A 27,411-nucleotide genomic window follows, 5' to 3' on the forward strand; every position below is an offset into this window, starting at 1 on the left:
ACTCACATGGAGTGCGACAGTTACCGCTTCGAAGAGGGCATAGTTCGTGTGGCCATTACGACGCACAGTAGGTCTATATATGCCACGGCATGGAGCAAAAAACAGTCAGTGGTTACCATTGGCTCGATATTGCTGGATCCGTTTCTGGGGCTTGCAGCTTTATATAGGTTTCAAGCAGCATTTCCCTCCCGTCCTGACGGGTCTTGGATCTGTGTCTCGACAAAAGAGACCGCTTCTTCTGGCAATGTGAAAAAGAAATATCTACTGTTTTTCTGGATACAGAGGCATGCAGGATACAGCATGTTATACGCAACATTGTGGCCCGAATCAGCTTTTTTACCCCAGCGAATGTCCTCCTCTCTTGTTGTATTGCCATCATAAAGTCTGGAAAGATGCATATAATACTGGATCCAAGTTTAATCTCCTTTTTCTCTCATTCTGCCCTAAGTATTAAGTCCCTGTCGTGGTAATTCATTATGCGGGCTATGATTGGTCATGGGTAGTCTCCTGGTTTGGGCTTAGACATTAACGCTCTGTGCGCTATCTCCACTGTGAACAATGGGGACCAGCCAGGTTTCCACAACAGGTCTCTCATCATAGCTTCAACTGTCTTCTTCATGTTGCCTTTTAGAGCGTACTCAGGGACGCTTATAATACAAACATTATTTCTTCTTGACCTTGACTCTAGGTCTTTGCACTTTGCTTTCACTAGTTTCATATCCTTGGTCGGTGCGGATACTGTTTAGTGGAGGGACGCCACCATATCCTCTGTACTGCTTATACGATTCTCTGCCTCAGTGATGCATTGGGTTTCTTTCTCTAACTGATTGCGGCTCGAGGTGACACTTGGCGTGATGTCGTCCAGTTCATTGTTGACAGCTGCAAACTCCTGTTGCATAGCCTCCATCATATTTCTAAGGTCAATAGGGCATGGAGTCTGGTGCTTGTTTGTCGTTGCAGGATCATCTGGTGCATTGGCAGTCTCCATGTTGGATCTTGGGGCAGGCTTGGTAAAGTGGTCAATTGTGCCCCCCTTCTTACCGCCAGAGCCCTTTGTCATATTGCCACACAGACTATTGGGCCAGAGGCTAGGTAGTTTACTTCTCGCCGTGTCGGGGTCTTTCAATGATTTGCTTCCGACCGGGTTGCCTGGTGAGGTCGCTGAGTCTCTCTAGGTCTCTCTCATGCCTTCCCGCCTCTCTCACCTTCTGCCAGTCACTGTGGGAGCACCCAGTTGTGAGCACGCCTGCCGTGGCAATGGGGGGGGGGGCAGATTAGGACACACCGGATCAGTGTGAGTGCATCCACACAGCGCTCTGTCACAACAAGATGGCCGGTCAGATCTTCAAACCTCGTGGTATCAGTGGATATGTTTTCCCAGGCCTCCCTGCGCCATAGACACGATCCCCTGATGATTAATATGAGCGGAGAAGCTTCCTGCTGGAGCGTATATTTTTGTTAGCAAGCATTCGCCACTGCCGCTTCCAACATTTGTCGCATACCTCCATCAGCAGGTGTTGCTGTCTCGTCCTAGGGTCGTGGTACAGGGTCTCGCCAACTGCCTTCCGTGGGCATCTGAGAGGGTGCGCTACACCACCAAGTATGCACTCGTCCCCACAGCTACATGGCCTCTGGTGATGCCATCTCGGATTTATGCTTCCCAACTCCGATTACGGACAGATCTCTGTAAGTGGGTTCCCAGACTGCCAGCCCTTCAATCCTGCAGATTAGAAAAGCATTTGCTCTGCTATCGCCGGGTTATTTAGCTCGATATCCGCATTCATTGCAGAGCTCATACATGGTCCACCATCTTGGCAAACTGTGTAACAACGCCCCCGAAAAACCTAAAGTGAATTTAAATCTGCTTTGGAAACTTTCCCGCATCCCAATTCAAAATCTGAGAGAGATCCAGTATCTCACGGATTGGTAAGCACTGATGGCACTGTCTCTGGCATCCGACTCGATGATACACAGCCCCAACATCGAGTTTAAAGTGATTGGATATCTATGGTTACTCGCTGTCCGGGCCACTGTGGGTTCATCCGACATTCAGACTTTCACTTTCAGGGTCATTGACTTTGATACGTTCATCAGCATCAAGTTCATTGATGTAACATCACTCCCTTTGTTGATAGCAGCAACGTCTGCACCACCTACACCAGTTCACCGATGTTGATACCATCTGTGTCAGGTAGGTCGAGGACAATGCCACTACCACCATAGGTGAAAGAAGGAAAACCACACCGCACTATTTCAGTATCCTTGTTGACATCAAAGACAAAATGAAAAAAAAGGAAACGCTGGCAAAGAACTAGCTGAATGAGATTGATGGAGAATGCGAAGAGAGGCCAAACAATGGTAAAAAGACAGGAGGCTGCAAAAGGAGTTGGAGAAGGAAAAGGTTCTTTCTCATCCGGGGACCATTATGACAGGGCCAGCGTTGTGGCCCTGTCAGGGGGGAGGGAGCCCCCCACACCCGTGAGTCCACCCACCCCCAACCCGACCCATGTGCCTGGGTACGGACAGCTCTCCACCCCACCTTAACTGCACAGATGGCAGATTCCAGGTTGCAGCTAGAGCAGTGTCACAAAAGGACGAGATACTGCAGCCCATTAGTAACAATGGTCTAAAAAAATCCAAGAGTTGCCACTAGCGGCACAACATCGGCCGCCCAATGTCAGAGGACACTGAAATGGATGCAAAGAACCAAGGGGTGCTGCATCAACCACAACACCACTACTGGAGCCTGCACCTGCAGGGACCCACCACTAGCCCCCCCAGGGATCTTCTAATAATTAAATAAATTCTACAAAGGCCTGCCCCATCACCCTCTATGCCACCACAGATTATTTGGTTATTAAACAAAGCCCCCCACAAAAGCCTTTACCCACTGTACCACCAGGGATGTAATTCATATATTCAAGGCCCCATGGAGGTCTTTACCATGCAACGTCCCGGGACCCCAGAAGGGTCCATGTTGGAAAGGGGTGGGGCTTACTAGCCCTTTTCAGCCCTCTATGGCCTTCCCCTATCACGCCCCCTGGAGACAGGTAAGCTATTGGTTAAGGTAAGAGGCTAATCCTGGGAGGGTGATGGGTATTTAGGCATGTGTGAGTATGCAATCGTGAGTTAGTTGGGTGAGGACAGAAGGTGGTGGCAGACGTCCGAGAGACCAGAGGAGGCGAGAATGGATGGAGTGCAGAGGCTATTATAAGGAGGGGGTCTGTGGAGTATTTGTGTGTGAGAGCGGAGACTGTGAGTTGTAGAGGTAAATTAGAAGTAGCACAGTGGTAGTAGTGTCAGAGGTAGTAGTGGTAGTTGAGAGCGAAGACAGTAGGTAGCAGGAGTTTGCCTTCATTGGTTACCGATAGAGGCAAGAATATAGTTTTGCCTTCCAACCATTACTTATAAGTGCAATACCCTGCCTACGTGGCTGATAGTCTGAACAAAAAGAGAATAACTAGGACTCTGATATCTAATGGCCTCAAACTATTAGAAGTTCCTAGATCCAATTTAACACTAGTCCAAAGAATTGCATTCTGGGTAGCTGCACTTCAGAGCTGGAATGCTCTGACCTTGGACCTCCGAGGTTGTGAGTCATTCGAAAGCTTTAAGAAAAAACAAAAAACTCACTTATTCAGGTAAGCTGCTATTTTGCTTGGATAGTTATTTGTAGGTCTGCTCATCTTTTGTCTATTACCATCTTTGTCGGGACTCTAGTTCCAGGCGCCCGTATGCCTCTGGGCCTTTTGGTTGCATAGGAATAAATGAATTCAAGTAAGGTAAAGTAAAGGAGTAGTTAGTAAGAGAAACAGGCAGTAGAGTGGTAGTTGGTAATAGAGTAGCAATAGTGCGTACTAGTGAGTAGAGAGATAACCAAACGGACTGTAGTAGTAGTAGTGGGAAGTTAAGGTAGTAGAGAGATAGTGTGAGCAACGAAGTAGGAAATATAATAGACAGATAGTGGGAAGAGCAACAGTGATTGGAAAAAAATAGGAGTAACTATTAGCGTAGAGTGGGACAGAGATTAAAACAAGAAGAATAGCGAGAGGCAAGGAAGTAGAGTGAGAGTAAGGAGGGAAAAGGAGTTAATGGAGGTAGCGGGGTAATTGGAGGCACGAGTGATAGTAAGAACAGGAGTAAAAGAAGGAGTAAAATCTGAAGGCGGAAAGGCATAGTGAGAGATTGATGGACAGTGATTTGGTGGGAGGAGAACATCTTACAGAGACCAAGTATAGTGAAGGCTCAGCTACGAGCGGGGGTGAGGGAAGTGAACGTGACACTCAGCAGAAGAAGGCACCATCCCTAACTCCCTGACACTACTAAATGGGCTAGGTTAGGAAAAGCCTAGAAGACCACTTGGGAGACAGGTAACCATTAACTTATTGAAAAACATGAGTAGGCCCATTCAGAAGACAACAGTTAGCTGTTACCGATCCGAGAACTACTAACATTCCTTGTTAGGGACGCTTGGATTAGGGAGGCGGGGATAAGGCTGGGGTACACACAGTAGAGAGTGACGTCCCTAGTGCCATCATCCCAAGCCCTGCTATGTCCAAATACGTTTGCAACAAGAGATATGGCGATCCTGTCTGCAAAGAATTTTAATAAATGCCCTTGGACTTGCTATCGGTGTCCGCGTGGTTCTTTGTGGCAGGCCGACCTGTCATACCATCTGTCAGTCCTTACAGATAAATCTTGCCTCCATGTGGGTTATCATCGCTGAGTACGAGGAGAGTAAAGGCGCACCAAGTAGTCTGCCCATTCAACCAGTTTTTGATGTGAAAAACTGCGAGATTGCTCAATTAATGGAAGAGGCAGAAGCAAAAATTGATCGATTTATAGTGCAGAATGTCGCCCAACCAGAGGAAGGTGATGATTCGGATGAGACTGAACAAATCCAGGAAGATTAGCCTTTTGAGTAGCCTACACCTTCTAGAGTGACAAAGGGAGAATTACATCACTCCCATGGATGTGATGACCCCAGAACCACACAGGGGTTCCCTGTTTGAAGATTCTGTTGATATCTCCCTCATGCAGAGCAGAGGATGAAAGAAGCCTTTTGTTTTGCCTTCTGGTGGAGAAGAAACACAAAGGATAATATTTGCTTGCCTCAGAACAGTAATAAGAAAAGGACGTTTTTGCAACAGCTATTCATCTAAATACCCGAGGGAAGGGTCTAAACATCAGGCTCCGTGTTGGCTGCTTCCCTGCACTTGGAGAAAAGATGAAAAGCCCAAAAGGTGTTTGAAGGGCTTCACCTTGAAGGTGGGCGACCAGCCCTTGGAACGAGTAGAGTCCATGAAATGGGCTTTAGCCTGACCAATAGTTATTCCAGGCAAGCCTGGAAAACATTCTTGAAGGGAGAGTTCACTCCATTGCTTGGGCAAATGAAAAGCGTGTACTCTCAGTTGTGCCGTTATTCCCTTCTCACCTTGGTTAGGTTCTACCTGCAGAAGGTTGAGCCGACCATTCTGTATGGGTTAGCTATTGTGCCATTTGACATGGGGCCATGCCTTACATTGCAGGGTCAGTTATGGAAGAAAACCCTGGGTTTGGCTAATTCTTTACCAAACGTGGTACTAGGGCATGAAATGGGATTGACGTCTCTAGCCGGAAGAACTGTGTGGAGGGAACTGTCATAATATGCTAAATTCCTAAACCCTCCAAATAATTCACTTTACCAAAACCTGGGGGAGAAGAAGTCTGCCCTGCAGTCGGCAAACTCAATTAACCGATACAGGGGAAAAATGCACACAATCTTGAATCTTGCACTTAATAGGTTCCTCGTGTGAGGAACTGAAGATCACTCCCAACTTGTTGAAGAAAACGTTATTCGAAACAGACTGGTGTGAAACTTGTGATTTGTTGTGTACGTATTCCCTCTACGTAGAGTATGCTAAATTCAGATGAAACAGAGGGGAATCCTACAATATATGCGTTTATTCGCCTGTCTAAAAGTATGTGGGATGTACTCAGTAAAGGAAACATTAAAGCTCTCATTCTGAGTTGTGCGGCAATGGGGGAGGCATGGTTGTGTTACTTGGGCTTGTTTTGAGCCTTCCAAAATGCTCTGGGTTACACTAATGTGGGGCAATGGGGAGGGATTGATTCTCTCCCTTTATGCATTGCTGTGTGTTATTATCAAAAAGTTAGAAGATTCTTAGCTGGTAGTACAAGGCTTCTGACTGAAAAGGGTTTCCTTTCCAACTAACGAGAAATAGGGTAGTACTGGAAAGGATTGTTGGTTTTTGTAAATAACTGTAATAATTGTTTTTATATAAGGATTGGAACTGTTTGAAATTGTTAACTTCCCTTTCTAACTGATTCTTTTAACTGTATTTCTTTTTTAAACTATTTAGGCTGAAACACAATACAATTTTATTTTTAAAAAGATAAAAAGCTAGAGATGATGCATACATATGTCTAAGGGGTCTTAATTGTTTTTGATTCGGTGGTAGTGGCTGCGGCTTAGCAGAGTTCTACAAACACAGTGGACGTAACATCAGTACTACTAAAGAGAAAAGCAGTGGAAATAGAAAGCATGAGAGGAAAGATGTAATGTATGGAGTCCCCTACCATCAGGATATATTATATGGCGGTCATGTTTACAAAATACCACAGCGATCAATGGGAGAGAAAGGCTAAACCCTTGTTAGAAGAGAAACAAACAGAAGATGGAGAACATTTTCGGCAGGACAGATTTGCCTCCACTCATGCTTCAAAAGCAGTACTCGATGGTGCACATATAGGCGGCTGCGAAATGAATGACAGTCAAGTGCTAAGGAGGCTGTCTTGGCTGAAATGTTTTGGTTTTAGACTGGATTTTCTTGTTTTTTTAATTAAGTTTATTTCTCAGATTTCAAATTACCAGCTTTCTGCCATCAATTGACTGGTACAAAATATAAGGGACAACAAAAATATACAAGATAAACAATATGTACAAAATTAAAAAAACAGAGTTTGAAGTCTGGACAACAGGGGAAAGGATGTAGAAATCTCGCAAAGTGTTAGCAGTCACAAATCATTCTATAATCAAAATGTCCGGGGTTGTCGGACCATTTGGTACCAATGTGCTGCACTTGTTATTTCACAGTAGGGAGAAAGTGCTGAACAGCTGTGGTCTGTAATAGTGTAAGGGATCAAGAGTAAGATTCGGACACAGCAACACGTCGCCCCTTATCGGGCATTCTGACGGCTTGTTGCCACGGAAGTGGTATCTCCATGGAAGACACGCTCATTAGCAACCAATCCTTACTTATGGTTAAGGCAAAATGGGTAAACACAGACAACAACGGAGCAAAAGACACCACATCATCGATCATTATCGCGAACACATACTGGAACCCAGCAGTGATCGATGCCCGTTACTATCTAGAAATGATAGAAGAAGCTATTAACGAGGCAATAGCAGTTTACCTGATGCCATATTTTCTGATATGCGGTGACGTTAATGCGACAAGTCCAGCCCAAGCTAACCCACTCACCCTCCAGCCGAAGGCCTCTGCGGCGGCACAGAGAGGAGCTGCATGGATGAAGTTGATGAAGTCACGTGAGCTTCACAATTTAGACAAGGTGTTTCCTGACATCAACCGCCTGACTACGTGGGAACGGAAAGCTTCAAGAGCTACAATTGACTATATATTTGCCACAATCCTGCTACTTCAAGTTATGGCGTTGTTTGTCGTCATATGTACACACGCAAGTGACCATAATCTTTTAACAACCTCCTGACCCACGGAATCGACATCAATTGCCAAGACCCACCATCAGTTGGAAGTCAACAATCAACATACAGGACTAAAAATGTCAGCCACAGCAATAAGAGACCTGATGTCCAAATACCTAGTGCAGGACCACATAGAAGTAGCAAAGCAGATCGATTATCTACCCCTGCTTACAATCTACAAACTGACACCACACAAAAACTGCTCTCCAGCGCTAAACAAAATGTGTACAATACAACCTTGGTCGCCAAAAGAAAAGAACTGAGCAAATTAAAGCGTAAAGCAAAATCCTCTGCTACGCCTTCGGCAGTATTAGCAGCTACTGAAGCTACTAGAGGATACAAAGCGTGGCTAAAAAATCACTGTATCGCCTTATACCAACAGGACGCTGAAAATATACTAAGGGCTTTAAGTGGCCACAACAGCTGAGAATTCTGGTCCTTACTGAAACCAACACTTCCAGCACCAGAGTCCCCTATTGTCACTAGCATTGGAGAATCGACTTGGGCAAACGTCTTCAAGACCTTGTTCCAAAACACGCCCTACTCTCACGGTGAACCCTAGCCTGGAACCATCAAACTGGGTGTGTCTAGATGACACAGAAGAAATAACAACTTTGATCAAGAAATTAAAGAACTCTAGAGCGCCGGGCCTGGATGGAATCACAAACGTGGACCTCAAGGCCTTCCCGTTGGAATGGGCGAAACTTTTGGGCAAAATATTTCGCAGATGTGCGGAACTGAAGTCGATCCCTCCATCGGGTAAAATCAGCTATAGTCGTCCCCATCTTTAAAAAAGGAAATAAGAGTGACCCGGCAAACTATCATCCGATCGCCTTGCTTGACTCCATCGTGAAGGTCTTTGGCTCAATGCTCCTTCGAGACTTCAAAGAATGGGCCAAAAACGCTCTGTGCAATGACTACCTACAAACAGGCTTTAAGAAGGACCTGGGAACCGCGGCAAACATCCTTATGATAAGCGCTTTGAAGAGCAAGGTTCTGGAAGGGGGCCCACGGATCTTCATCGCCTTTATCGAACTAACCCAGGCCTTTGACCGCGTGGATTGGTCTCGTCTTTGGGCGAAACTAGCGGCCTGGAATTGCCCGTCATCACTTTTGGAAACAATCAAAGCCCTTTATACTGAGACCAGCATGAGAGTTCGGACAAACCATCAAGGGCCTCTCTCATCCAAGATACCGGCGTTAAGAGGAGTGAAGCAGGGCTGTCTGTTGGCACCAGCGCTATTCTTAGCTTTTATAGGGGTCATCAAAGACTCAGGTACAACAGTATGTTCTTTCCTACCAAAAATGGCCAAAACTCTGATAAACCAATTATTGTATGCAGACGACCTAATCCTTCGTGATCATACTCCAATTGTCCTGCAGCGTCAACTCAATTACCTGCAGGGGTACATCTCAAGCAACAACCTGGAGATTAATGAAAAAAAAAACTAAATTCATGATCCTCGCAGCGACCCATCAGTAAAAAAGAAAAGATCTTTCTGGATCTCGAAGGTCGACCTGTAGAAAAAAGGCGAGAGTTCAGGTACCTCGGCGTGATACTAGACAGCTCAAAGTACGAGACAGCCATGCAAGATTATCTAAGAGACAAAACAAATAAAACTGGCGGTCCAAGGGAATACGATTGATAAGAAATTCGGACGCTTTTCCATGATCCCGGTACTGGATATCTATAAAATGAAAGTGGTACCTACGTTGACATATGGAGCCGACGCAATGCCTAACATACCCACGACACTTTGTCCCAAACTCGAGGCCTTGTTTTGGAGATCAGTCCTCGGCCTACCGAACTCTACTTCTGTAGTCTCAATTAGACACAAACTTAGCTTGATGTCTCTAGCAGGCACGGTCAAATGTAACACATTGATGCTCTTTCGAAAGTGCAGGATGTCAAAAGAGCCTTCAATCTACAACTTGATACTCCAGGGAAGCCTAGGTACCAGCTGCAAGATGCTTAATCTCTGGACCAAGTCGAATTTAGACACACTTCATTCAATTGAAAGTGATGAAGAGGTACTGCTTAAGAACCCCGTAAAAGTCCTGAAGAGACTAAAAGAGCTGGACTGGAAAAGGACAAAAGAAGCAACTGCGAACAACAAATTGACAAACCATCTCCCCAGCAATATAAGTTAACTAAATGAACTTCAACTGTAAATTAAGAAGTTCCTGTCTAGACAGGCTCGTGACATATTACTGAGAGCCAGACGCAACCTATTCTAAACAAATGAAATGTTAGCCATCAGAGGTTTGTCCGTGACCAACGTGTGCCATTTTTGTGGTCAGCCAGCCGTGAAAGAGTCGATTCGGCACTTGCTCCTCTCCTGCTCCGGCACACGTCGGATCAGAACTTATTACTTGCAGCACATCTTTTCCGACTATTCACTAAGGGACAAAGATTCCTGTTGGTGTAAAATGATGGCGGGAGACAGAACCTCCTGGTTATTGGCGGCCTTCAAAATTCCTCAACATGTAAACTCCTCCCTTCTTTTAACTAAGCCTCTAACACACGCACATCAGTGAGAGGCCTTCCAGATCTAAGGCCTAACGCAACAGAGAGACTCCTATTTATTCAGATTGTGATGGACATGATTGACATCTATTTTGTAAAAATCTTATTGATTAACACAAATAAAGAAAACAACTTATAAAAAAATAATAATAATAAGAGGGTTTGGGGAAATCCTACCTGTCCTGCCTCAATAAAACAAATTAATGTTGTGTCAGGATGTTAAACCAAAGAGCACCCTCTGTCCTGTGTCCAAAAAACCTAAACTGAGCCTTGGATGCTAAACTTTCTCAGAGTTCCGAACATAAAGTTCTAAGGTGCTGAAAACAAAAAAGGAATTAAAGTTCCATGAGAGGAAGGGCTCTCCTATATTTCTTCTGGTCTTTCACCGTCTGTCCGTTACTTCTGGAAAAAAAGGTTAAATAATGTCCCACTGTTTCAAAGGGCTCTCCCCTTGTGTCCTTTTCTTTATACAATATTTCACTTCAAAGTTTCAAGGGGGACGACTTCTCACTTGAGTTTCTCCACCTATTATGCTTCCACAGTTTTGAGGAAAATAACTTGTTTCCCTTGGTTCCTTCTGTTTTTTCACCATCCAATACATTCCAGGGTGAATAAGCCTTCCCTTGAGCCTCTCTTAAACACCCAGTTCTCTTGAATCTTCAGTTTATCTCAACATTAAATGGGTATGGTTCTTCCCTTTTCCTTTGACTGTTCATCTTTTTAACCCTGGTGTGCTCTCCCGCTAGTGTATTGTGACTTTATTACTGATTCTTAAAAAGGGCTATGGGTCTTCCCTTTTTGTTTTTGTTCTCACCTTTCCACAGATTCAGGTTTACGTCTTGTCTTCTTACTCCTGGTTTACTCTCCTGCCAGGAAATCACAATTATGTTTCTTGGGTGCGCTTGCCAGACTCGCACAGTGCCTGATTTACTCTCCAGGTGGGGCTTTATTTCCTTTTATGGGTGCGCAACCCAGACTCACTGTTTGCCTGGTTCACTATCCTGCCAGGGCTTTTCTGTTCTCTGCTCACTATTTCTTTCATCCAAGAAATAATGCTTTTCCAGTATTGGATCACAGACCCTTTCTCAGCAAAGTTCTTATTAATATCAACATCTCTTTTAAGTTATTGGGTCACCGCCCCTTTCTTCACACTGTTTGTATTTATTTCAACCTTTCTCTCCAAGTATTGGGTTACCAACCTTTTCTTTATATTGTTCCTATTTGTATCAGTTCCACCAATTACTTTAATTGGGCTTTCTCGCGCTGTCAATGACATATGACACTCGCTCTCAAGCGCTCTGATAACCCAGACACTCTCTCAAGGCTTACCTGGCAGCTCTGTCGTTCCTTGCGTCTTTCGGTTGTCTTCTCCTTCGGTTTGCTGAATGGGCGCACCTCCCATTAGCCGTTTGGCTCCTGCTTTTATCTTGCTTTGCTTCTGGCGGCTACAGCTGCCTATAGCAGTAAAGCAGTGAGCTTCTCTTGGCCTGGTCTCTCTCCATGTCGTTCTCATCAGCCTCGGTAATTCCTTCCCCAGTGTGCGCAACTCCGGCATTCCAACCCACGTCAACACAAGCTGCGTTCTGGTGCCGTTTCTGCCTCTCACTCATGCCTTCACACCCGATGTCTTCCACTGGGGCTCACTTTATAGCTGATCAGCGTCTCTTAGACCTCCCCACTGGAAGTTGACTCTCTCGTATTCTGTCAGCTGCATGTGTTTTAAACTTTCCGGCATTAGTTAACACTTTCCCAAGAGTCGAACGCAGCGTTAGCTTACCGCATCTGGAAATCCTCATTGTTCCAACCCTCTTCCTCGTCTCAGTACTAAAAAAGGGGTGGGGGCCGGCAGTAAATAAGGTTGTTCGTCAAGAAAGTGTCTGACTTCATTATTTGCATCACAATACGCCATATTAGCATGTTGCAAAGGCACATGGGTGTCATTAAGAATAACAACCGAAGGTTTATTTTGATTCAGAGTTTTAGGTGGGCAGAGGTTATCAGGTGTGTAATTAAAAATGCTTGGTGTCCGGTTACTGAGTATAACCCTTTCCTCGTCCTTTTTCCCAGGACTAGTGTAAGTGGATCTAGTGAGAGATCTCCTCCCACAATGTCCTTAATTCTCGCTAGGATTTCTTTCCAATTTATCTGAATTACTGGGCAATGCTGCCACATGTGACCTATATTACCCACCTCTCCGCATCCTCTCCATAAACCCTCAGATACATTGCGTGTAGTTTGTGGCACCAGGTACCATCTGTGACATATTTTGTATGAGTTCTCTTTTATGTTTGTGCATCTCGCGTTTATCTGCATCCGCCCCCATATCCTATACAGGTTTTAATCGGAAGTCGAGATCCCTAGTGTGCAGGAAAATTAGCCTCCTATGAAAAGCTGAAGCATGAACAAAGGTTAGTTTACATGTAGTTGCTCTAAGTAGTACATTCTAGAAATTGCCATTATTAAAGCATATATCATTATGGATTCTAGGTTCTAGGTTTACAGATGAATGTGAAACAAGCTCAAGAAATAGAATTTCATGTTAATGAAGCCCTGATGATGGATGGTAGATCCAAAACGCATTGGTTAAATACACAATAACTTGCAATCTTTATGGAGATATTGTTACACTACCTGTATTTGAACTAAGGATTGGATATCTGATAAATGTAATGGGACGCTGTTTTATATATATGAAAGTAATCCTGCCTTTTCAGACTAATTGTTAATTTAATTTGATGGAAATGGAGTGATGAAATTGAACTTCATGAACTTCATATTTTTGTTTGCAGAGTTTATTCCTGAACTGGAGTAAAATAACTTTTTATGATTTACGAAAAGTGTTTCGCTGAGTTAATACTTTGTATGGTTTGACCCCAGAAAACATGCCCCCCACTGGTTTGAATGAAATTACCGCTATCTGCAATTCTTCTACCACTGCCTTGCTACCTAATGATGCAAATGCCACTTTATCTGTGTCTATGACCCCAGGAAACATGCCTCCCACCGGTTCGGATGTGCCACCCTCGACCATCAATGTCACCCCTGAACCACACCTCAAATGTGCCCTCATCAGCGCCCGCTCCATCAATGCGCATGCACTAGACATCCACGACCTTATTACCACCCTAGATCTAGATCTTCTAATGGTCACCGAAACTTGGCTACATGAAGCCTCAGGCCCCGCCCTATCCCTCGCTCTCCCACCTGGCTATGCCATCACGAGACAAGATCGCATGACCACTGGAGGCGGTGTCGCACTCATAGCCAAAGACTCAATCGCCATCAGAAAGGCTGACAAAACTATCAACAATAACAGCGACTACCTTCAATTAAAACTCACCATCTCGCACCAATGCACCATCACCCTACACCTCATCTATCGACCACCAGGCCCCCTAGGAGACTTCCAGGCCTCCATCACCCACCTCCTGGCGGACAACCTCAAAAAGTCATCCAAAGCCATTCTCCTTGGAGACATCAACCTTGGCCTGAATGACGCCAAAGACCCTACAGCCAAAGCACTTGACACAGCTCTAGCCACCCTAGGATTCGTCAACACCATCAATAACCCCACACACGCCCTAGGCAGATCACTAGACTGGATCGCCCACCACAATTGCCCCATCACAGTCACGGGCAACACCCCCACCCCATGGTCCGACCACCACACCATCACCTTTAACATCCCCACCACTACAACCACATCCCACCCCCCTCCTCTCTTGCCTCCTGCCCTTACAAGGAGTGCCCGTCAACTGACCAAAGAAAGACTCCTACCCTTCTTACTGGGACCTGCCTTCACAGCCCCATTCTCCAACGACCCAGAAACTCTGGCAAAAAATTATGATACGGCCATCACAGCAGCAATCAATACCATCGCCCCACTTAAACCTCGGAAAACCAAACCCACTAGACACGCTAATGCGTGGTTCACCCAAGACCTTCTAAAACTACGCTCCGACAAACAGGCAGCATTAGCTCTTTGGCAAACATCCCGGGATGAGAAAGACAAACTCAACTTCAAATCCCTTGCAACTAATTACAAGAAAGCCATCATTAAAGCCAAAGCTAAATCCTTCGAAGAGAGAATTACTGAGGCCAAGTCGAACACCAAGGAAATGTTCGCCATTTTCAGGGAACTTGAGAACCCCACACCCACCCCCCAAAACTTCACTAAGGACAAAGAATGGTGTGACAACATCCAAACAGCCATGCGCAATAAGATCAGCTCTCTCCAAGCCAAAATCTTGAACACCAAACTAACACTATCCACCCACACTACACCCTCCCCACCACCACTGCCCCCATCACCCACTGAGGCCCCACCCACCTTCTCGTTTAAAACCATCCAAGAAAACGACATAATCAACATTATGAAAAACATAAAACCCTCCAATTGCAAAGGCGACCCCTGTCCTGCCTCCATCATCAAAGACTGCGCAGACACCCTGGCCCCTTTCCTAACAGCCTTCGTCAACGCCTCTTTCACCACAGGGAGAGTCCCCGCCTGCCTAAAGGAAGCATGGGTCCGACCCCTCATAAAGAAACCCACACTTGACCCCACCTCCCCTAATAACTACCGCCCCATCACCACTGTCCCTTTCCTCCTCAAGATTCTAGACAAAGCAGCTTACCTGCAGGTCCAGCACTTCCTCGAAGAACAGAACCTCCTTGGACTGAGACAATCCGGCTTTCGCCCTAGGCATGGGACAGAGACCGCCCTACTCGACCTAAAAAACCAAATGGACGACGCAAGGGACCAAGGCAAACCTGCCTTGCTCCTTCTCCTGGATCTGTCGGCAGCTTTTGATCTTGTAGACCACGACATCCTCTGCCACCACCTCTCCTCCACAGCCAACTTCTCTCAAGAAGCCATTACATGGATCACCTCCTTCCTCCAAGGCAGGACCATGCAGGTCTTCTCTGACCTAGCCACTGCATCACCCTCTATCATGCTATGTGGGGTGCCCCAAGGCTCCTGCCTCTCCCCCACCCTCTACAACATCTTCACCCGCCCCCTCTTCCTCATCCTTGACGCCATGGGCATCTCTTACACCAACTACGCCGACGACACACAGATCCTTCTCACTCTGACAGGCGACTATGACACGGACTCCGCTACCCTCAACAACATCTACAACACAATTCAAATGTGGATGGCTATCAACGGCCTCTGCCTTAACTCTGACAAAACTGAGCTCCTACTCGTAGGCTCCCCTGACACCATCAAGAAACTTGACGCTCAGTTCAGTCATTTCACCATTGACTCAATCACGATACCAGTACTTGACACGGTAAAAACATTAGGCGTCTACTTAGACTCCAATCTATCCATGACCAGACAAGTAAACGCCATTGCCTCCTCGGCCGCTTACCATGCAAAACTCCTTAACGCAATCAGACCTTATCTGTCAAAAGACACTTGCACTAACATAGCCAGGGCCATAACCGGCTCGCGACTTGATTACTGCAATATTCTTTTCCTTGGGACCTCCAACAAAAATCTTGAGAAGCTCCAGAATAATGCCCTACGCCCTGCACAAGGCATTGCCAAGAGAGAGCACATCACCGCTGCCAGAAAAGCATCCCACTGGCTCCCCATAAAGGAGAGGATCCTATTCAAGGCTCTAAGCATCACCCACAAATGTGTCCATCTTGCCGCCCCAATGTACCTTTCCCAGAGGATCCACCTGGTCTCCTCCACAAGACCCACTAGATCACCCTATGCCAGCATGCTCTCAGTACCTAGGGTAAAAAGGACCAGAGCAGGGGGCTCCAGTTTCCCGTACCTCGCTGCCGTACACTGGAACACCCTCCCTAGCTCCCTGCGCTCTGAACCCTCACTGACCGCCTTTCGGAAAACCCTGAAAACGACCCTGTTCATCTAACAATTACATGGCCTAGCCCTCATAATTGTATTGTATGATGTATTATGTGGTATATCTGATCACAGGTCACTGCCTCACTGTAACCCAAGGCACAACCTGCACACATTGTAACTAAGTCTTCCTTGCAAGTAACAGTGCCACAATGCCCCTGGGCTGCCTGTGCGCTATATAAATTTAATAAATAAATAAATAGGTATTTCTGTTTGTTGAAGCACCAGACTATACATTCAAAAACCCATATAAGATTAAGATAAAAAGGGAGGTCATTGGACCCCACCAGAGAGTATAGGGGTTACTGGTTGCAAATCTCAAAGCCCAGGTCTGGGCAAAAAACGGGATTATAATTGAAGAAACAAGCTCTGTTTGAGGACCTTATGGTGGGTTGAAAAACCCATAGATAATTGTTGCTAAAGCAAGGTCCAGGAAGAGACCACATGAGACACTGATACCAGAAGCCCAGGAGAGAAAATGTGTTGTGCAACCTGGAGAAGCCACAACCTGGAAGTAGTCCCAACTTCCAAAGCAAGGGCTAGTGAAGGCTGTTCTGCAAGTATGCAAAACCAAGCGGAATGAGCGCTAGAAGGGGTCCTCAAAAAGACCAAAAGAAGACAGGCGGAAACTCTAATCGTGTCTGCATGGAAGTGGTTGGGGGGTGAACCCGTTGAAAGCAGAGAGGTCTAAAAGAAAGCCTAGACTGTGAGTAACCACAATGAAAACACTTTCCATAAGAGCCATCCATGTTGTTTGCTACATTAACATAGAGATTGACCTTTCAAGAGTAGGTTTTGAACTATTTGATTGGCCAACTGTTGAAACTTTCATTGTTTGACTAGGGTTGCCGGAAAGCTAAGGACTTCCTAAGATTAGGGCTTTATTTTTAATTAGCCACCTCTTATAAACGTTATCTCTTTACGGTAGCAAGTCTCCAATCTGCACAAGAAAAGAGTAAGGATTAGCACACACAGGCGGAAGAGAAATCCCTAAGTGGGTCTCTTCATTTCCATTTGTCGCAACCTGTCTTGTATCATATAAATAAAGAAAATGCATTCTACACATCTTGAGTCACATGTCTCATTGCTCTGCCTACTACAGTACACAGTGAACAGGCTCCACCTTTGCTGTTAGAGCTAGGGTTTCACAAACTATTAATAAGATTGCTCTACGGATAAACAAAAGAATAACATAACCTGCTCTGCTTGTACAAATACTTATGTGCAGTATCACAGGAGGGTGTAAACTTTCTGTGGTAAGTGTTACCAGATGGCGGAATCTCCAAAGACTTTGCTTAGATATATGTTTAATTAATACTAGAAGACCATTGAATTCTACTGTTTCATGTGTTAGTTAAAAATGGTAACAATGCTAATTATAATGACCGGTTATTTTGGAAATGGTTATTCTTTCTATTTCTACCATGGGTTGGACCTAGTTTCCCACTGCAAGATCTTGGTGGGATTTCATAGCCCCAAGTGAATTATGGATATTGGTGGGTCACCGCAAATCTTAGCCCCACAAATATTTGGTGGTTTGTTTTCTTCATGATCGTCCTGGCCTTCGTAGAAGCTTTAGGGGGCTTAACTGTATGCCACGCTCTCTATCTTCTGTGCAGTTAATGACAAGATCATGCTTCGAAAACAGTAAAAGAATAGTACTTCTGGAATTGTCAATGCACTCTGTAGTGGTGCATAATTCTACCAATAATTTAGTGACACATACATATATATATTTTGTCCAGTCCTTTATTGTGTTGCACTCATGTAAAACATTTGTTTTTTCAGGTTGTTACCTACAATCCCACTTCAGAAGACTGCTCGGCAGAGTGCATTGTATACACAGTTTATATCGACTTTACTTGGAGAATTACATCTCGAAGAGGAAGACTTGGAAAGTTTAATTCATGTATTTAAGAACAAGAATTTGCCTGGATGGTGAGTGACTTTCGTTTATTAAAATGTCCCTTTTGATAATTGTGATCTCCAAATGTAGTTACAATGTGTCTCTTGCTGATTTGGGAGCATACATTTCACTGCATGGAGATTTTAGAATCGAGTTTGCAGGAACATGAGTTAAGCTCCTATGCATAGCAAAGGTACCTGTCTACAATTTGCTACTTAATGTATTCATGACCTGAAAGTTATAAAGCACCAGTTGTACTGTGAAGAGACAGGTAACGGCCTTGGCCTGAAATGACAGAATTAACTGCCCACCTCACGTTACATGATGTTAGTGGTGGGGCAAATATAGGATTTTCCACTTAGGATATTGGCAACTGTGGTTTTTATTTTTATTTTTTTATTTTATTTTTCGACTTTTTTTATTCAGGGAAACCCTGATAAATTTATCGAAATCTTCGGTGTTTTACTAGAGTTTCAAGCCTTTCTTATCTACGTTTCATGATTCTGAGGTGGGATATGTTTTCAAATTCCACGTGACGATTCTGAGTCCGTCAACCCTTTGCCTCTATCACTGTAGGCTGGACCCCATTGTTTTCCTGCGTGGGTGAAGTTCTATAACCGATCTGTCTGAAAGTTACCTCAATTAGATTCACCATTGCCACCGACCACCTAGTGGATTCCCCTGATATTAATCTGTTCCATATACGTTCAAGTACTGAAAATAATTCAGGCTCCCTGCGTTCTGCACTTGAAAGCCACATTTTGACATACTGGTCTATTTTATCACTCACCAAAATGGCTACTTCATCAATACATCACGCCACTATTTTGGCCCAAAAATGTCCCCATACACATCTGTTACAGCCGTGTGAGTCATTGTCTACCGTTTTGCTACTAGATGTGGTCTTGTCATTCCATAGAGACCAAAATACCTACACATGCATGCTCTGTCCACAACGCACATGGGCACACCGTGCTCAGACAAAAAGAGTTCTGGTGCACAGCCAGAGGGTTGGTGGATAGGAGTTTAGAATTCTAACATGGAAAGCAAGCAGCCTAAGGAGCTGTTGGTTTCATCATGCTCACCAATGGTAACATTTTTAATTTCCATCCCCATTATTAATTACAATAATTATTCAGAAAAAACATTGAATGCAGTCATATCGAAAAATAAATAGCTCCATAGAAATGTGTCTTCTGTTTTACTTCAGCAAAACAAAAGGTTATGGCTGGAAGGTTTAGAATTAATATCAACCTCTGACACAGCTCTGGGCAACCCTCCAAGCCACCGCTCTTTAGCCTGCCAAGCTATTAAAGAACGGGGAAAGCCCATATGCATATTATACTTCAGGCATTAAATGAAATATACAATAGAGGTGTCATCACAGTGCATGCTATCCCTCCTCTCTCAAGAGCATGGACACCACATAAACAGTAGGTATTGAACACCTGATGCCCTAAGGGGAACTGGCGGAAGCCTAACAAGTACTTTTACTCAGTACCCAGTTCATTTCTTCCTAAGTGACTAATGCTGGGACTGTGATATTGAGGCAATGTAGTCCTTCCAGTGACCCAGTTGATAATGTTGGATGATCTAGCCTAACAATGCTAAAGTTATGAAGCCCATACCAGCTTAAACTCAGTGGCACATCCTGTACTCCAGGATCTTGATTTGCATCCTTGATTGTTATTGTGAGAGAGGAGCAGAAGAGTGGTAATTTGAGTCTGTATACACAAAATACTTCTTGTTGCACAGACTGCTGCAGCAGATGGTGACTATAGCAATAATACCAACACCAGCGGGCTGGATTGGCTGACAATGGCTGGGCACCTGGTGCCATTACCTGGCCGATCCAAGCCCTTTGTCACAGGTATAAATTCATATAATACACTGGATTTAAGAACTGGGGTGCTGATAGCAATGTATTTGGTTCAATGAACGGGTTGCGCCATCACCGCGTCCTGTTAGTTGAATCAAGTGCTCACTCAAGGTTGCCGCCATTGAAATGGAAGGCAGGTCTCTGTGTGGAATCCCTCTTCTGTTTCCATGACGGCCCGGTAGCGATGGAGGAGCAGCACGTCGACCCAAAGAAAGAAAAGGCTGGTAAGCAGGAGGTTATGGGAGGTGGTTGGGTCTGGGACCAGGGACAGAGGGTGGCAAGATGGCAAGGGGTACTAGCAGCATTCTGCTTGGATTGAGCCCGCGGTACAGGGAATGTGATTGGCTGTGGCGCCCGCCCTGGGTGCTAATTATTTTTATATTAAATCCAGCTACTGTATTTTTTCAAGAGTACAGTAGACATGGCCTCCCTAAATTAGTGACTATCTATTGTCCAACAGCCCCCCATAGCTGCCTTTGTTTTTCAAATGGGGGCAAATCCTGACTGCTACCTAAGTAGCCTCGAGGTGACAGAGGTCTGTATGCATTTCAGTTGACGATAGGCTAAGAAAACCTGCAAAAGCACCCATATAATAATCCTGTTGCTGCAAAATCATTTAAAAAAAGTATTATGGGAATATGTCTTCTACTGTAGTTGAGTTATTTATTGAGGCATCAAAAAAGTGCTCCATTTCAGTGAATGCTGTTTATTTCAAGTAGGAACAGTCAGCTTTGTTGTGGTACACATAATTCCATCAAATTAATTATCGGATTGTAGCCTTGGGTCAGTTAGTTGATCTGCCCCACGAGTTGTCTCAGTGGGTGTGCTCGTTTATAAAATCAAATTACTCTGTGGTAATTTACTTCAACAGAATTATTTTGTGGACAAGTAAATATAAAAATGTGTTTTAGGGGTATGGATTGTGGCGAGGTGTGGGGGAGTAGTAGTAGTGGTGGTTTGGAGGGGAATGGGAAACCCCTCCCAAAAAAAAGTAATTCTGTCAATGAAAATGACCATAGAATAATTTACTTCAATGAAACAGCGTAGAACTGTGTCAGTGTTATTACAGCAATAATAACCGATCGCGGGGGCCTGAGTGAGTGGTAACAGCCCTGGGGCCCAAATTATAGGCCCAAGTGCAGCAAGGTCTTTAACAATGGACCCCCGGGCTGTTACCAACCGATCCATACTGCTGGATCAGGTATTATTACTATTAGCACTCTGGGTTTTGAATACGGAAACTGGGGGTGCTGACAGCAATATATTTTGTGTGAATGAACGGGACGCAGCACAAAATACTTACACAAGATGGCCCGCATGGGTCTGGAAGGTGGGGCTCCATACGGAGCCCCTCTTCCCTTTCCATTCCATCCCGGGAGGCTGGAGCGGCTGTGGAGCAACCACTGCTGCCGAAAGAAATCAGGTTAGTTGGGTTAGGGGCACGGGGAGGGAAGGAAACAGGGACTGGCATGGAGGGGTGGGGATAAGATGGTCAGGCGAGAGAGCAGCTTTCAGGCTGCTTGAAACACTGGTTTAAATCGTGGGATTAAGCCTGTGATCCAAGCAACCTGATTGGTTGTCTCCCCACCCCTGGTGCTCATTTCCTATAGGTAATGGTGATGGAAATGTGGCTTTTGCCGTGATTGTAGGTATATACGAAGGGTTCAATTAGAGAGAATGCTGTTACCCCACCACCCCGGTTAAACTGACGGATGGAGAATTGGACAGGGCATTGCTAGACCAGGGGGCACGGAGCCTGTCCTCTTCCCCCGGCTGTAGCCACTTTGATGTGAAATGATCGTTTGTACAGCTGTTCCTATTATGATTATTTTCTTTTAATTGTAGGCTATTTTAGGTCTACACCCACCGAATGCCATCTCATCCATGATTATTTTACTAAAGGAATGTTTATCAATTCCAAAGTGTTTGTTCATTCATGTGTGAAATCAGACAAGGCTGCTCCAGTATCCCAAAAATAGTCAAAAGCAAAACTAAAGACTTTTCAAAAAGGAACTGTTATGAGATATTCGTTTTTAAAAGCATTGATGGTAATGATCAGTGACACCTTGGGGAAGTACAAACAGATCTGTAAAAAAAAGTTAACCCCACAAATTAGCCCTCTAATTGGTTCCTGGGGCAGCCATCTATCCCACCACCTTCTAGTGCCATGTTACTAAGCAAAAAAAAATAACTGAACTCCCCACGGCAGGACACTTTTTCTACTACAATGTGGGGTAACAGCTGCTTTAACAGCAGTACTAGTAATGGACCGGACCATAGGAACACATAGCCACTGTGAAGTGCAATGACGTAATTCTGACTAATTCACAAGCAGTACATGTCTAATGCTATTTTGCAATGGTATTCTTAGTCTCTTTCCAAATGTCTTTCCCGCTAAATCTTTTTCTTACTTTTCTATTTTGTATTTCTTTCCTTCTTTCTTTTTCAAAGTTGTCTAATTTTTTCTTAATTTCTTTTCACATGTTCTTCTTTTCCTTCTGTCTAGTCTCCTTTACCTTCCTTCCTTTCCACCTTTTCATCGAACCGTCTTACCTTTCTTCATTTCTTTCTCCATCTCTTGCTTCTAATTTCATCTTTCCATTTCCTACTTTCTTTTTTCTTTCACTGTGACACTCTTGTTTTCATTCTTTCTGCCTGTCGTTCTCTTTTTTTAATCTGTCTTTAATTAATTCCATCTTTCTTTCTTTGCCTTTCTGCCTTTCGTTCCTACTTTCCTTCAATCAGTCTTTATTTCAATCTTTCCTGTGCTCCTTCTTTCCTTCATACATCTGTCTTTTTCGTTATGACTTTATTTACATAATTTCACCTTGACTTATCTTTTTCACTCCATTCCATCTTCCTTTCTTTCCTTCTTTCTTCTTTATTTTCTGCCTTCATTTTCTTTGCTTTTCATCTTTTCATTCCAGCTTTTATTCTTTCCTTCATTCTATCAACCTTTCCTTCCTTCGTACTTTCTTTTCTTTATTCTTCCCTGCTTTCTTTGCTTCTATCTTTTTGTTGATTGTTCCTTCATTTTTCATTTCTTTCCTTTATTTCTCTTATTTTCTTACCCTCCTTCCACCTTTCTGTTTTACTTTATTCTTTATTCGATGTGTCTTGATTTTGTTCTTACCTATTTGTTTCTTATCTGTCCTTAATATTTTATTCTTTCCTTCCATCTTTACTTCTTTCCTTCATCCCTATGCCTCTGAAATCTGAGGTAAATATGGTTTACATTGTATGACTCTGAGTCAAAGTCCCTTGTAAGAATTTAGTTTATTTGAACCGTTTGGAGGAAGTACATTTTTTTTTATAACCCAGACTTCTCTTTAATTATGCGCATTTCATTTTTTACTGAATCACATACAGCTTTTAATGCAAATTTAAAACTTCTGTAAATCACACATTTAAGCTGTCATTATTCATTAGTTTCACTTTGCTGGTCTAGAGGCCCTGCGTTTGGACCACTAAATGTCATCATATAGTGCTATGAATCGAACTGAAATCGTTGTCAATCTTCCTTCCAAAAATGAACGCCATCTTACTTCCTATTCCAAACATTAGGATCAGAGTAATAACGTACCAGCTCTTCCTACAACTTCCTGCAAAGCATTTGCAGACTTCCAACCTGAATGCTGGATGCACAATAGATAGGACAATGGATCACACTAACAAAATCCTTTCCTATGAGTTATTATACCTTTTTCTTTCTTCTAGCTGTAGTTGATGGACATAACTTCTGTTTAATTTTTTTATCCTAGGCTAGGTCAAACAAGCATAAATCAGCTGCCGTCTACAGTTTGGAAACGCCACTGTGGGACATTTTGAAAATAAAAACCTTGAAAGTGCACCGCTGGGTCTTCCTTCAACTATTTTTTATTTGAATTTTTGTGCAGTACTGGCCCTATCCACAGATCCTTGCAGCCCCTTACAAAGTTCAAAAGTTCAGAAGGTTGGAGGTGATGTGGAAGTTGAAACATTTTTCAGGAGAGGAAGAAAGGATAGACGGGTGATGATAGGGAGGGTGTGTAACTGGATTAGGTATGGGGAAGGATTAGGTATGGAGAAAGCAATGTATTTGTAAGCTTTTCTTTCAGAAAGTGAAGATGTGGGCTTAGGTGTTGATGTGGAGTGGTAGGATGTTCTAGGCTCTAGGTGTCCACTGGATGAATGCTTGCCTTTGGTGTGCAAGTTAGTTTGCAAAGTTGAATGCATAGGAGGTGCTGGCTAACTTGTCTGGTGTTTGTGTGGGTGCTTGTTTTCAGTTTGTTGTGGAGATATTTAATTAAACTTTTATAATGCATTTAATACTGGAAACCAGTCTCCAAGCGCGGGACCGGGATTCTAACCCATATAGCTCTGCGTTGCGTTGTCTTGCTTCCAAGACAAATGCGTTGCTCCTGAGCAAGACTCCTGGGCCGGATTGGATGGGGTTTTGAGGTGGATGGCTTTGTATAAAATGCAGAGCCCTTTGAAAGCAAGTATCATGGGAATGGGACACCAGTGGAGTTAGGAAAGGGTTGGGGTGATGTGTGAGTGTTTGGATAGGTGCAGAATGAGCCTTTCTGCTGTATTCTGTGTGGCTCGCAGGGGGATAGGTTGCTCTTGGGGATACTGGTTGTTAGGGAGAATTCTCTTCTAAGGCTAATTTCCCTTGCCTATGGAGTCCCCCAGCAGCTTTGCTGGATTTGAAGGGTTTAATTTTTTCTCCCGCTAAGAGTGAGACCCTTTTTTCCCACTCTTAGACAGATGTTAGTGTGTGTTTTAGGCTATCTTGTTTGCCTATGGTCTACGAGGTTTTTCTCACCCTCATTGGAATCATCTTTTTAACATGTGTGTTACACAGCACCCTCAGTGCAGTAACACAGGGGTGTCATAGTGACCCCCAAACATAGACTCCATACCCTGGGACGGACTACTGTCTCCCAGGGCATGTAAAGTCCTCATTGACTTTACTAGTCAATAATTATGAACTAAACCAGTACAACCCATCTTACTATGGAAGTACTGGAAAGGGTAAATAGTTTTTCCCTAGTGTTTATTTTCGAGGCGGTACTGTACAGTCCCTCTCTCCAAAGTTTCTGGCTGGTGGCAGTGGTTACTACCGCAAATATTCGACCGCAAATATTTCCCTATGGGATTTTCCCATTGTTCGAGGCTACCACTTTTACTGACAGCCTCTAACATACCGCCGGTTTATTTTAATATTAAATTTACTCCGGTAGGTTTTTATTGCCAGAACTTTAATAATATTTCTTTCTCGTGTCTTTCTCTGAAATCCTAACCCAGGTCGGGGATCCTTTGTTCGTCCTTTTGGCGGGCTTCTGCACAGAACCCCTCCTTTCAGCGAGTCTGGGGTAGACAGGATGTGTGGGAGGGGGAATAGGCACCCTGGACAGGGTTACCTAGGCAACCCAAGTCGCACTCTGCCCTGATAGGCTGGGGGGGTTATCGCGCCAGGATAGCCACCCCACTGTGTGAGTGACAGCTAGGCTGTATGAATGGGGGTCTTGCTGCACAAAAGCAGGGTCCTGAGGACTGGAGGACAAGACGTTGCCACTGGAACCAAGAAGCTGAAGAGGAGAGATGCCAAAGACATCTGCAACGACTGAACCACCGGTGAAGCCCTGCTGCAGATCCTCACCACTTTTCTCCAATGAATCGAGAAGATCTTCACCTGCAAGAGTCTTCTTCCCTTGTGCTGGTGAGGTCAACCAGTTTGCCAATCGCCTTCCAGGACCTGCCGTGGTCGAATCTCCAGTACCAAGTACTAGGATACCGGATAGCCAGGCACCCTTCCATCACGACCGTGTTTTAAAGGAGCGTACCTTTCATTCCGTTTTGGCAGCACCGCAGCTGGCTTCATCCCTGGGCAGTGCAGTAACTCGAACCTTCCTCCACGACGAGAGCCTCTCTTCCTCTGCTGGATCTCCCGAACTGCAGGAACTGCCAGGAACTACCACCATCGCAGGAGCCTCTTCCACTTTAAAGGTACAATGTTCCGCCAACCCTCACATTTCGTTGAGTATTGCTTAAGGTGTTTTAAATCCTTTACTTACCTTCTGGGCTGGCCGCCTTTTCATCTAACATTATCTTTCTACGTCCTGCAACCGCCTTTTCAATCGTTTAACAAAGTTTTGACTGCAGCTACTAGAACATTTTGAACCTAGACACTTTGCCTTGTACCACTGACTCTGGCACAAGCCTCTTGACTCTGGCTTGATCTGTTACAACTGCCCTCTCTATATTGTTCCTCCTTAAGAAATGTGTTGGTGCATCTAAAACTCTTATAACCACCTTTCCTTCCCCTTTATATATTGCTGAAGTGCCATTTTGCTCGGTTTTCACCAAAGTACTGTTGATGCTAAAGTGCTGCCTTGCTTAACTTGTTCACAATCCAATTGGGAAGTGTTGCTGGTGTGTTGTAGGAGTCTAAACCTGTATAACTTGTTCTTTCCCTCCCTCTGAAGAAATTGTTTGAGTGCCATTTCTGCTTAGTTTACACTGTGCCGTTTCGCTCAGTTTTCACTCTTGCTCAAACTTGTCTACAATTTAAGTAGGGAGTTGTGTATACTTTTCTTGACTGTTTTAACTTACCTTTATGATAGTGATTTGTGTGTGAACATCAGAGTGTGTAAAATAAATATATATATTCTTTTTGATACAAAGCTTTGGTCAGTGTTTCCTTGTCCCATAGTATGGTGGTCCTATTGTGTAAACCCTGAATACTGCTCATCTCCCTCTTGAGATAAGTCTGACTGCTTAGCCACAGCTACCAACTAAATGTTTGTGATGCAGACTGATACCAAAGGGGATTTATTGCATATACCTGTAGTCTTCATTTTCTGTAGAGCTCCCTAGGGGAACTGCACAGGATTCTGCCTACTACTTGTGAGGAGAGCATTTCCATAGTTCAGCTTAGACACACTAGTGCTTCGACTGCGGTGCAGACGTCATGAGGGGGAAGGATATGTCTCATCATGCCTAGGAGGTGTAGTTGTAGGTTGCATGTTTTGGTGATGACAGCTATGTGGTATGTGAAGGTGAGGAAGGGGTTGATAGTAAAGTTTAGGGATTTGACAGGTGTGGAGATGGATATGTGGGGATTGTCAGTGGAGTGTTCTTTGATTTAGGGTGCAAAGTCAGGTTTGTGCTTGGAGGGTGCAGATGAGGAGGTATTCCATTTTGGAGTTATGTTTGATGAAATGGGTGGCCATTCACATGGTGATGGTGGAAGGACAGCTTTTGAGGGTGTGGAGTTCCGAGGTGAGATGAGATTTGCAAGTACATTTGTGTGTTGTGTGAATGTTTGTAGAAATTGGCATTGTTTGCTAAGGGTCTGTCTGAGGAATTTCATCTGTAGGTTTAAGAGAAGGTGAGACAGGCAAGATTCTTGGGGAACGTCATATTGTACTGGATTGAGATCGGATTGATAGGGCGACATGGAGACAAAGTGCGTCCTTTAATTGAGAAAGGAGGTGAATCAGTTTTG

General features: G+C 44.3%; 1 protein-coding gene across 2 annotated transcripts in view; it reads left to right on the plus strand.

The window, feature by feature from the left end:
• RPAP2 (RNA polymerase II associated protein 2) overlaps positions 1 to 27,411 on the plus strand; it is a 1,184,138-nt gene that overhangs the window by 1,093,047 nt on the left and 63,680 nt on the right. For both annotated transcript variants that reach the window (XM_069641788.1, XM_069641790.1), the window contains one exon: positions 17,923 to 18,072. In XM_069641788.1, coding sequence (XP_069497889.1) covers positions 17,923 to 18,072 — 150 coding nt within the window. The remainder of the gene's footprint in view (positions 1 to 17,922; positions 18,073 to 27,411) is intronic.

This window comes from Ambystoma mexicanum, chromosome 1q (assembly GCF_040938575.1).
Source record: "Ambystoma mexicanum isolate Mex_15411 chromosome 1q, UKY_AmexF1_1, whole genome shotgun sequence".
NCBI lineage: Eukaryota > Metazoa > Chordata > Amphibia > Caudata > Ambystomatidae > Ambystoma > Ambystoma mexicanum.